A 12,142-nucleotide genomic window follows, 5' to 3' on the forward strand; every position below is an offset into this window, starting at 1 on the left:
GGGAACACCAACAGTTTTGTAAATTCTACCTGTTCTGTAAGAAAGGAAGGCTTGTAAGCTCCATCAGTAGATTTGTTCCCAGTGCCCCTCATGGATTTCATGTGGGAAACAGCCATGCGGAGAATGGTCAGCTTGTCAGGCTTCCGAGCCAGGGCGCTGCACGTGGGCACCATGTCCGACAGCTCGGTGATGTACTGTGTCATCTTATTTCTCCTGCGCCTCTCGATCTCACTGTGATTCTCCCTGAGCATTTAAAGAAACACCAAAGCAACAAAAAGAGATGTGAGCGGTGTAAGAATCTGAATTGGAGGTAATTAATCACAGTACGTCACACTTGTTTTGCTGTTTGCACCCCAGGAGAGCAAAGTGCTTTACAAAGCCAACCACTGTTATCCCTCAGTTTACACACAGAAAATCCAGGCCACAGACAGATAAATATGATTTGCCCATAGCTGTGAAAAGAGCCTGTATTTCTACCTATTGGCTTGTGGCCTTAATCTCTTAACCAGTTTCATCTCCTTTGGTTTAAGGACAAAAATGAAGTAGAAATATGTGAGGAACTGACATCTGCCAATTCCAGTCAAACTCCCAGATTTGCTGTGATGCATCTCTCAGCTGCTTATACAAGGTGTCCTTTAAAGGAAAACTCACACTAACAACTAAATCAGGTCAGCAGGAAACATCAGCACTGACTTATGAAAAAATCCACTTGGTGAAAACATAGATCCCAAACAAAGTTGTTTGGAACTTGCCACATCCCTGCAGGGAGTCACTACACGCCTGCAGGATCAGACTGCAGCACAGGGACCATATATGGGATAACAATACATACAAACAACAACAAAAAAATAATCCCAATAAATAAATAAAAGGAGTATGAAAGACAACAAGTAAACATCTGGCTTGTCAGACACAGACCGGAATTTATATTCAGGGACAATTTAGCACAGCAGAGAAGCAACAATGACAGTACTTGATGCTGCCCCAAGTTGGGCTAGGCTGCAATGTTGTCATCCTTCAGAGGAATCATATGGTTGAGGTGGTGAGTCAAATTTGAGAAATCCCAAAATGGACACCCACCAGAATCTTTCAGAGATAAACATCTCAGAGTTCAGTTTTCCCATTCTGGAAATCACCATTGCTTGATTAGCATTAAGGAATCACACCAATATATACATTTGAAATGGTCCAAATGGACCTAGAATGCTTCAGTGCCCAGCACTTATTCTTCTCATACTGTACCTGTCAGGTGGCAGCTAAATACAAGTACACGACAGGTAGATGATGCTTCAGTTGTCAAAGCAGCATCTTCCACTGATTTCAATGAGCTGTGCATGGCATTGTCTTGTGGGATCGCTGGTTGATCCAACAAGATGTGAGAGGTGGTCACTTGGAGACTCCATCAGCATTGACTGATGTGATAACACAGCATTAAAAGAAACTGCAACATTCTTTGGAGCTGAGTGCTATGAAGACTCACCATGAAAGCAGAAGCTAGGCTTGGCACACTTTTTGGTTACTTTTAGGAATGAAGCCTTCCCTTAAAATGCAGGAAAAAATTGTATGCTGCTTCCTGAAATAGAGGAATGCAAGGGCTTGTCCTGCTTTGGGTATCCTGCCCCTGCACATACAGGTGTTACATGCATGAGGCAGTCTGCAGAAACACCACTTGTTAGGGCCACATGCAGAGCTGTCATTCCTATGCTTACTGTGTGATACGCAGAAAATCCAGCTATGGATTTCCAGCTACAATCCAGCCCATGGCTGCTCAGTAAATTACAGCCAAGCCTTGCCTGAGGTCACTGTCCAGTGATAATAGTGCACCTTTGATTTCAGCTGGCTGAGGAACAGCCCTTGTGTGGGTCTGCACAGATGTAGGAGGGAACAAGGGGGGTTGGATCATACACACACCAAGCAGAACAGCTGGTGTGACAGTGCACATGTACACAGAGCACACGTGTGTACATGCCAGCTGGTACATGCAGATAAATATGGACACGGGGAAGATAAAAGCATTTTTACATGATGAAAGCTTGCTCTAAGTTCAGCATTTTCACAGAAGCGGTGGTTAAGAAAAAAAAAAAGAGAGAGAGAGACAAAGAACAGACATAGATTCAAGATACATTTCACACTTATAAGTGCATAATACATTTTCTACCACTCAAGTATTTTAGTACTTCTGGACATTGAAAGCAATTGAAAGCATTATAGGGACTAAACAAAGAGACTGTAAAACTTCCTGAGAGAAAAAGAGTATCCCAACAGTCTATTTCATTTATGATCTTAAAAGCTAGAAAGTAACAGCATCTTGGTCTATTACTGTGGCTGTGGAAATGTTCAAGTAGACAATACCCCAAAAGTTTCCTAAAACTAGTTCAAGTTTAAATCCTTAAAAAGAAAAAGAAGGGCTGTGCTCCTCTTCCAAAGTGTGTGTCCCAGGAACCCTGGCATTCACAAACTTATACAGAATAATGTCCTAATTCTGTCATTTCTAACTTTGCTTTTATACAGACATTACGAAGGGACATTCAATTTTGGGATATGGGGGAGCTGATCCAAAACCACTAAAGGTTTGTATTTCTGACTTCAAGCAATTTTGGAACAGCCAAAAGATCAGTATATAAAAGAAAAATGGTGGCAAACCATATCTGACTTCCCCTTTTCCTACCTTTCCTTTCTGTGCCAGCAGTACTTTGACCTAAAACAAAATAACCATCTCTCTAAGCTAGGGCACACGTACTGAGGTTTTTTGGACACGAACATCCAACTCTTTTCTCTCAGCAGAAGAGCTCTACAGGACACGCCTACCTTGCAAACTTTTCCTTATCACCAGTGATTTGATCACCATCATACCTAGAAACAAAAGATAGTACATCAATCAACAGGGGTTACGCATTGCATGATAGCCAACACACAGCAGAAAGCAAAAAAACTCACAACTGCAAACCATTACAAATAACAGCAAGAAAAACAAGTGAATGAGAATGACAGAGCAAAGAAAACACAGAATCTGCTGATACTTCCAAGCCATGCCAATTCAGAAACTTCATTTGTATATTTAAAAAAACAGAAGACACATTTCAGAGGATTTAAGCAAACACTGACATACACTGATTTCTTGGGAAACTTAACAAGCAGCACCAGGTACAGAAAACACCAGTGAGCTTCTATCCACAGCAGGCCATGAAATATTCATTGCTGTGCTGGAAGTGAACAGGCTGTGTCTGTTCCAGCTTGCAACCACAGCTCCCTCCATTCAGCAGAGGGCACTGATGGTCTGCAGATAACATGGGAGGGCAGAGACAGGGCTGAAGGGTGATGCCTTATGTAAGGGAGCCTCCAGGAAAAAGTTCTGCAGGTACAGACACTGTACTGACTGTCGTGGAGGCTGGCAAAAGGCAGGCAGGCAGGTGAAACTGCTGGGTAAACAGAAGTGAAATTTAAACTGGCTTAATTCTCTAGAAGTAAACAGGTACCTCATTCCTACTCAAATCCACAGAAGCTGGATGCCCAGCCAGGTATGTGTGATGTTTGAGCAGCACCTTTATGGAGGAAATCCAGACTAATGGGAATTTTGTCCTGTGGGACCAAAGCTTCACTGTTTCTGAAGCACTGTCCCAAAAACAGGCAGCAATGTGACATCTCAGTAAAAAATTACATGCTGCTCCTCTTTCCTAAGAAACTCACCAATCATTTGAAATTAGATTTTGCTAGCACAGTTAAGGAAAGACTCATTTGTTTGAAACCAAACTGCTAGTTCCAAAACACAGCATGTTTTGGTAAACACAAAAATATGGTAATGGTTCTTCTAGAAGCGAAGACCGTAACTGCTCAAGAACAGTTAAATGAGATTTTGTATATTACACCTGTCCAAAATGATGCCATTTATTACAACAGACAGCCTATGGTGCCATGTATTAGGTATAAAAGTAATACAGCCTAAATAAGCATGTTTTTCCTCTTCTAATAAATCAATAATGAATTTTTTGGGTTTTTTTTGTCTGAAATGAATTAAAACAGATTTTAAGAAATTCACCTATGCAAGTTCCTCATTCGAGCAGTGAAGACAAAACTTAAGTAAGTCTTGAGCTGTATTTCTTTATGTTGTATTCAACACCAGCACCCTCAAAACATTCAAGTGACAATGCAACTTTATTCCCCTTGACTCTGCCCCGGAGAACAGACTGAGTCCAAGTAATTTTCAGCAAAAAGACCAATTCAGTGAGGAATGGGAACATTACAGGGAAGCACATGCACAGGCTCTGTGTGAGGATGAGGTGTCATGCAGGGATACCTGAGCTGAGCTGGAAGCCCTGAGAAGCAGAGTGTGTTACCTCCCATGGAGCACTGTGCTAACACCACTACTCCTGTGTTCCCACGAGCCTGGGGCTTGTCTACTCATCCTCCTCTGCCTGACTGGGCTGAAGATGCTACTGCTTCCAGCTACTGCTTCCCTTCCAGCCTCCCAGCTGACCTCTGCACACACGCTCCTTCAGGCACTTCAGTCAAAGCCAGCTGGGCTAGCTTCAACATTTAAACAGCAGCTCTTTGGCAAATAAGTAATTTTGAAGGAAACAAGCTAGAAATAAGTCACGTGAGCAATTTGGAGATGGGAACACCTAGAAAGGGATGTCTGAATGTAGCCCTGGTGACTCTGCATGGGTTTTGTGTACTCTCTGAAAACAGAACAATCTGGGGTCTGTCTATACAGCATTTAAGACTTAAACATCAGATTTTGATCTGACACCTAAAATCAACTGAGTCTAAGCACAGCACAGCATACCTCTCCATTAAAAGCAATGGAATTACTGGCTCAACCCACCACCAAACTTTGAAAGGCCAAAACCAGAATGGGGAAGGACCAATGTACGTGTATCAGTGTAGCCAGAAACCCTGATGCTTGTGCAGGCACAAATCAGATGCCATTCCTGACAAATCTTGTTCCCTTAACATGTGTCTTTTAGCAAATATTAGGACTAAGCCCCCGAATCACCAGTTTTAACACCAGGGACTGGTTCTGTAAATGACATCAACCAAAGAGGAACGCTGCTGGTCTTGTCCAGTAAATGATGATATGGTGTCACAGTGTATCTTCAGCACACTTCTCTTTCAGACTGGCTGGAATAACCCTGTTAAACCCTACAGTGACAGCTGTGTTTCAACATGGCTGCTTCTACAGAGCTGCAATTACAATTTGGATAATCAGCAGTTACCCACAGGCATCGAAGTATCTACACCCCTCACTACAGCTGCTTGGTTTCTAAAAACAAAAACAAAACAAAACAAAACTGCAAACAGTGTGACCAGAAAAAAAAGGAAAGAGTGAAAAAATGGCAATGAGGATTTACTGTTTATTTCTAGCTTTGAATATTCCATGTTAATTAACACTTTTCCGTCAATTTTTACCATTCAGTTACACCTAATGGTACATAATGTAAACCTCATTAACTTTAAAAAAAATCCACCTCTAGGATCTGTCAAATTGTCTTAACAAACAATTAACATCTGAAATAACTTAGAAATGAAATTTCATTTTCAGTGGCCGAAAGACAACTTCAGCAATATCAAACAACCAAAGTTCATCTACAGCAGTTGAAATAATAAGCTGAAAGTCTTTTCATTTAATATAGCTGCAGAGTGAAATTGTCACGTACACACTGTCAGCTTTGTAAGCCAATAACTACATCAGGCAGATTTTGGCCAGAATGCCTAATTTTCAGAAGAAGCTGATAAAGAGTATAACTAGTACTTGGGTTGAGTTGTTGGCAAGTTCTTCACCCATATTTATATTGCTTTTAAAGCATCAGTAATGAGACAGCTGTCTTTCCCCACTGAAAAAAAGTCAGTGATTTGGCCAACTCTTCAGTAAATGCTCACCTTGAAAATTTGCTGGGCCCCTCCCCATCTTCATCATCAAAGTCCATTCTGCAAAAGCAAGATTTCCAAATCAGCAATCAAGGCATTGGCAATGGTAGCATGAACATTCAAGCCAGCTGTTCTCAGTGTTGTTAGATTTGTGTCTTGCCTCGAGGTGTTCACAACTGAAGATTCTAGTCTTGCTCATCCTCTCCAGACCCAGGAGCAGCTCATCAGCTGACTTATGTCCCAAACTTTCTTAAGGCTATGGAAGAGCCCAGTTCTTCCTTAGGCCAAATCCCAGCCTGGCAATTTGGCTCCTCCAGGGAGTCACAAAAAGCAGGAACCTCTTTCTTCACTTCTTACACAGCCAGGCTAGGAAGATTATCTTCCTTATTTAGACATCTAAATTAGATTCCTGGATTAGGCAGTGTGATTTTATCATAGATATTATCACTACAAAGTTATACAACAGGATAATTTACAAAGATTTTAGACATTTTTATACCTCTAAAAAGAGGTGGATAAATATTTCTATCCCTAATTCTACTCTGCCATTTAAGTAGAAAATTAAGCTGATATAAAACTATCATATACAATTATTGTATTAGTGTATTTATTTTAATTAAAAATACATTAATATAATATACAGACCTTGATAAATCACTTTTAATTTGTATAGATAGGAAATTATAGTTTTGTTTTGCAAACATTTTCTCAGATTTCTTTACCACTCTAAGCTTTCTAACCTTTCAGTGTAGCAAAAGTTTGTAAAAGTACAGATTCCATGTCTCTAAAACTGTTAACATTAATAGGTGTAAGTCCTATTAAAGGCAAAAAACCCTTCAAAGTCACAATATTTATCTCAGTATTAAAAGGATTCCTACCAAAGACAAATTGAGATTTGTGTGTCTGGAGTGTGAGAACAAAGGTGCAAAAACAGTCTCTGAAACTACATCAGCATAGAGAAGTAGAAGTGCCTTCCTTCCTAAATTCTGACACAACCAAGACAGACTGGCCCAGGTGATGTGTCTGAGCCACAGCAACCTTCACACAATGAGAACGAGGGCTGCAAATCAGCACAGGAACTGGACATGGCATTAGAAAAGTTACAATAGCATTTTTCAGATTGTAACAGTGATTTTTCATTTCTGGAGGAAGCAAAGAGAAAACCATTTTCCCCAGAGAGCTTTAAGAAAAGCTATGTAATTAACCTGCTTATCTCTGATGCAATTGTCATTTTCACTATAAATTACATCTTTCCTCACCTAATTACCTCCATATCTGGTTCCAAGATCTGTGACCCCTCAGCTGCCTCATGCAGAACACCACTGACCCCTGTGGCCAGTGCCCTGACCTCAGCCACAGGGCTGCAGCTGAGACAGGACCCAGCTGCAGCTGGAACCAGCAGCCTGAATCCCCCTTGACCTGCAGCACTCCCAGAAATTTAAAATTTACACATCCTGGTATAGCCCAGGGTCTCCTCTCACCTGCTTCCTGCTTCCTCCCCACATTTAATAATGTGCCTGCAGGTGACATTCCAGAAAAGCCTTCCCAGTTACTTGAACTGGAATGTTTCTACCTGCCCTGAAAATACCAAAGTCAGTGTTGCAGGAGAGATGTTTGTTTACAAGTGGAGGGCAGCACTGGGATGGCTCCACTTGAAGCCACTCACAAAAGCATCACATCAGGTACACTCTTCCTTGGTTTCATTGGCAGCTGAAACCCCTCTGAGAAAAACACCCAGTTTCAAACTGGGGGAAAAGGGCTGCAGAAAAAAAGTATAAACCTGTGGGGGAAAGCCTGTTCTTCAGGGATATTATGAGACATTGCTTTAATCTGGGACACATTAATTTTGTGTCTCTTTTCCTTCCTCCCTAGTACACTGAGATCACATGCCTTGGTAGGTGGGATTCTATGATTTATTTAGCTTCCAGCCAAATACTCCAGCTGAGTGCTAAAGGATGGTCTTCCCCCAAAATCAAATATTAGCTGTACTGTATTTAATCTAGTTTATTATTACTGGAATACAATACAAAGAATTAAGGATGATGATAACAGTTTAAGGTTTAATCCTGCTGCCTGCACTGTATCAACCCTTCTGAGGGAGCAAAGGGGGACTAACACACCTATTTATTTAGATGGTTGGACATCACTTTCTTTCTTTAGGAGATACATGATGGGTTAATATGCACAGGTAACACCTCCCATATTTACAGTGGGCTCATTACAGCAGAATCTGAATGCATAGGGTATAACATCAGTCTGCACGAGACTAAGTCTTCAAATAACACCTCTGCTTTGTTAAACTACCCAAACCCCTTTATTTCATATGGAAACTGAACATAAATTTCATTTAAAGTATCAATACCTTTAAAAAAATGCAACAGCAAATGTAACTCTGTTCCATCTTTGTTAATAACACATCTCCTAATTTCACTGTGTAAAATGAAAAAACCCTTTGAAACATTACAAAAAAACTCCCTCAGGTATAAAGTCATTGATTCTGGTGTCCTGCCTGATCCACCATGTCTGCTTTACAGCAAGGCAGAGGGAAAGACACTGAATCAGTTGTAACCTCTAGTAGAACACAGCAGAACATATAAAAATAATATTCCATCAACCTCCTCATACCCTGACAGATAAGATCTTCTGTTTAGATAGAATATACTGCACATTAGCAAAACAGTAGAAGCAGCCTCCCAGAAGACAAATTACATCATTTCAGAAGATTCAGAAAGACTTTTATCTTCATTTAAAATTCCCATTAAAAAGAGGCTTTAAAAAAGAGCTGCACTGTGCTCTTTTGTTTTGAAGAGACAGCATAAATCTTGTTTTCCCCTTTCATATTGTTCACATCAATCGTGAAAAGGCCTGACGCATGAGGTTCTTATTAAAATGTATTTTACTTAGAAGATGTGGGACTACCATAAATATAGTGATAAAAATACTTTTTAAATTTTAATTATTCTCAATTAGAAACATTTTCATAAAAAAAAGCAACAAAGCAAAACCAAAACACCTCCAACAAGGTGGACTTGCACAGGTTAGAAAAATTGATGTGAGAGGATTTCAGCAGTGAAAAAAATTACTATGCAAAATTCCTAAGAAATGTCAAAAGATGCTTGCCATGATTACAGAGTGTAGGAAGAGGGCAGGAAGGAATGATCAGGAGCAAATGCAGCTGAGAAGCAGACAGGGATCTGTATTACAGTCTTTTATTCAGCACAATTTTTGGGGTAGAAAGCTGGGATGAGGTCTCTTTTCCCCAGATTTTTATAGTTCTAGTTCAGAGAAAAGGCAAGACTACATCATGAACTGAAACAAAACCAATGTAACTGAAACAAACTCAAAAAATCCCCCCAATCCTCCCTGCCCAAATACAGATAGCCCAAGAAGGTGAAAGAGCCTCTTACCCTCTAACACAGCAAAGCCTAAAATAAAACCATATTAAATAAAAAACTGAAGGTGCATTAATCTAAGGTAGTCATTGACCACTGCATGCACTATCTTATGCTGTCACTTTTTTCTATGAAGTTGGTGTAATTTATAGAAAGGAAAAATATTTTTCCAAGCTGTCAATGAAGCCAAATGCCGACACGGCAGAAACACCTTCTGGATAGCCAATGACTTTAAACTGATCTGCATTCAAGTCCACACAGCAATTATTCTGCCAGCTTGCCTCAGCAATTATGAAAAAAGAAACAATTTTCAGAGATAACTGAAACTGGGAAAGCTGGCTGTGTTCGCTAGCTCCACGCCTTTATGTCTGACACGAACCCCTCACTTCTAAAATGCCCAAGGATGGAGGTATACAAAGATATATCACCAGAACAGCAGTGAAAGGACCAAGTGTTAGTTGCAACTTTGTTCAAAGAGAAGCTCAGAGGAATTAGACACAGCAGGCATTCTTTCCCTCAAGGGCTGAATACACACAGCAAACATTAAAAAAAAAAAAAAAGCACTCTCAGCTCAGGCTTGGAGAAAGGCTGTTAGTTCAGAGCTATGGTGCACAGATGAAATACCATGATCCAGGTATAAAAGTGAATCTATACTAATTTACTCACAGAATTAACATGTTAAAGACATTTAAAATAATTTTATTTTATGATCCTCCCACCCTCCCCTCACTTCACCTTCTTACAAACAGATGATACTTAAAATGCAACAGTTAAAGCATTTCAATTAATATCAAGTCAGCATTTAATATCAGAATATTTCACAGTCAGCAGCATCAAACCTTGGCAACAGCAAATTGCAAACTGATATTCAGAGCTGACATGGTTTATAATAAAAAAAAAAAGAGATCAAAAATCCTGCAACTTAAGTACAAAACCTTATCTATGTTAAGTAGCAATGAAAAGATGTAATGCTTGGTCTTTTCTTTTGACTGCAAGTCTATAAAAGGCTTTCTCATTGAGTAGCTTGAAAATAAAAATGTGCTGCCTGTCAAAGACCGATTTTAGGAGTTTCTCAAACCAATTTCATACAGTTAGCTCAGCATAGGAAGGGTACTCAGTGGGGGGAGCTATTCAAAATGTTCTGCTCAAAGGAACACCCCCCAGAATAACCATCCAGAGTGTTCACATCACACCAACCTCGCTCCAATTCGAGGCAAGGTCAGCCTTCTCCCTTGTTAATTTACCCCAAGACTGAGACTCCAGCACTGCTGCTGGAGCAGACACACAAAACTGGCAACATACCTTGGTGGATGATCTCTAGAGCAGCTCTTGCAAGGAATAATGTCTTCCATAGGTGTTTGCCAGTGAACATTTTACACTGTCGATCCTGTTCAGCCCCACCACTGCCTTATTCAGGACTGATATAAGACTAATCAATATCTTTTGAAGAGACTCCCAGATCAATTATCTCTGAGAAAGCATCACCCAAAGACCACTACTGTTTGTGACCCACCTTTGATAAAAACAGGAGGGAACGGTCAACACTAGAGAGTAGTTTTCTGTTCTTCTCAAGCTCTTACTGTACTTCTCTTCTAACACAGGCAATTGCTATGTGCTACCACAGAGCAATCTGATGTGGGCAACTACCCCTATACCACGTCAGCCTCTGATGCTAGATAACACAAATTTTCTTCTTTAGCAGAGCCTTCAAGCTTGTGTAAGGGCTGAATTTGATTGAGGCCCTTCTCCCAGAAGACTGTGCTGCAGTTCCAGTGAAACCTAGAATATCATAGTCCACAATCTCTGAAGAGTGAGCCCTCATGCTATTTCTGTACCTGGAACTATAAAGAAAACATCTTTAGCGGGCCTCACTTGAAGATATTCCAGTTGTAAACTTCAGATGAAGTTGAGTAACTCTGCATGTGCCATCTTGCTACCTTTATTTACTTGATAAATCACTCTGAGATTAAACAGGTGTAGGCAATACACATTCATTATATCTGCAACAGCCACAGGATCCAAACTCCTTTCTGCATGCTTTGCCAAACCTGAAAATCTTTTGAAACAAGCAAAACAACAAGCCATATGCTTATCAGCAAGTTTGATCTCGCAAAGAGAAAAAAACATCAGCAACTAATGTCATAATGCAGTTTATGTAAATACAACATTACATAATAAACACATACATATATACAGGTGCATTCTGAGTTTTACAATACAAGTAATTTCCAGCTTCAGACCTGAAAAAAAAAAAGGAGATGGCTTACCCAGAGCGACGCTTTCCTCCTCTGGAAGGCATGGATCCTGCCATCCTCACTTGTCCGCTCGCCATCGGAGCCACTGGCAAGGCCACCGAGCCAGGAATATCTGATGCCATTTCTGTAAGGCAGAGGTAGGGGAAGAGGTGGGGGAAATCCCTTAATCCATTACCTTCAAGAAGCCTTTGCTGACAACACTAGAGACAGGCCCTTCCCAAAACAAGCAGAGAAAGCTTTCCTTTTTATTTCTGAGCAAAAGTAAAGCTCTCCTACTAAACCCAGCAGATTCGCAGGTCCTTTAGGAAAAGCCCAGCTAGGTCAATAGACATTACAGTGCCTGGGAGACAGAGAGAACTGCAGGTAGGTACCTCTGTAATTCCACTGACCTAAGGGTTCTCATTTTAAGTCTCAAAGGGGCTGTCAGATGAAGACCAACAACCTTCTACAACAGTTAAAGTGCCCTGTGCAGAAATGCAGAGCTGAACTCCCAAGGCAAATGAGCTGTGGATCATGGTACCAGGGTACCAAGAAAAAGAAAAGTTCAAAAACTCAGTTTTCCAGAGAGGCCAAGAGTTGAGAGCAGAGATGAATTATCAAGTTTTTATTATTTATATTCTGGAGGCATTC

At 40.5% G+C, this 12,142-nt stretch overlaps 1 protein-coding gene across 1 annotated transcript in view; it reads right to left on the minus strand.

Annotated features, from left to right (window-relative positions):
* The window catches only part of ARNT2 (aryl hydrocarbon receptor nuclear translocator 2), a 68,190-nt gene extending 56,556 nt beyond the window's left edge, over positions 1–11,634 (minus strand). The window contains exons 1-3 of the mRNA XM_062501196.1: positions 11,525–11,634; positions 5,878–5,925; positions 30–243 (exon numbers count right to left, since the gene is read on the minus strand). Of these exons, the coding sequence (XP_062357180.1) occupies positions 30–243; positions 5,878–5,925; positions 11,525–11,634 (372 nt within the window). The remainder of the gene's footprint in view (positions 1–29; positions 244–5,877; positions 5,926–11,524) is intronic.
* Between the last annotated feature and the right edge of the window lie 508 nt (positions 11,635–12,142).

This window comes from Cinclus cinclus, chromosome 13 (genome assembly GCF_963662255.1).
Source record: "Cinclus cinclus chromosome 13, bCinCin1.1, whole genome shotgun sequence".
Classification (NCBI taxonomy): domain Eukaryota; kingdom Metazoa; phylum Chordata; class Aves; order Passeriformes; family Cinclidae; genus Cinclus; species Cinclus cinclus.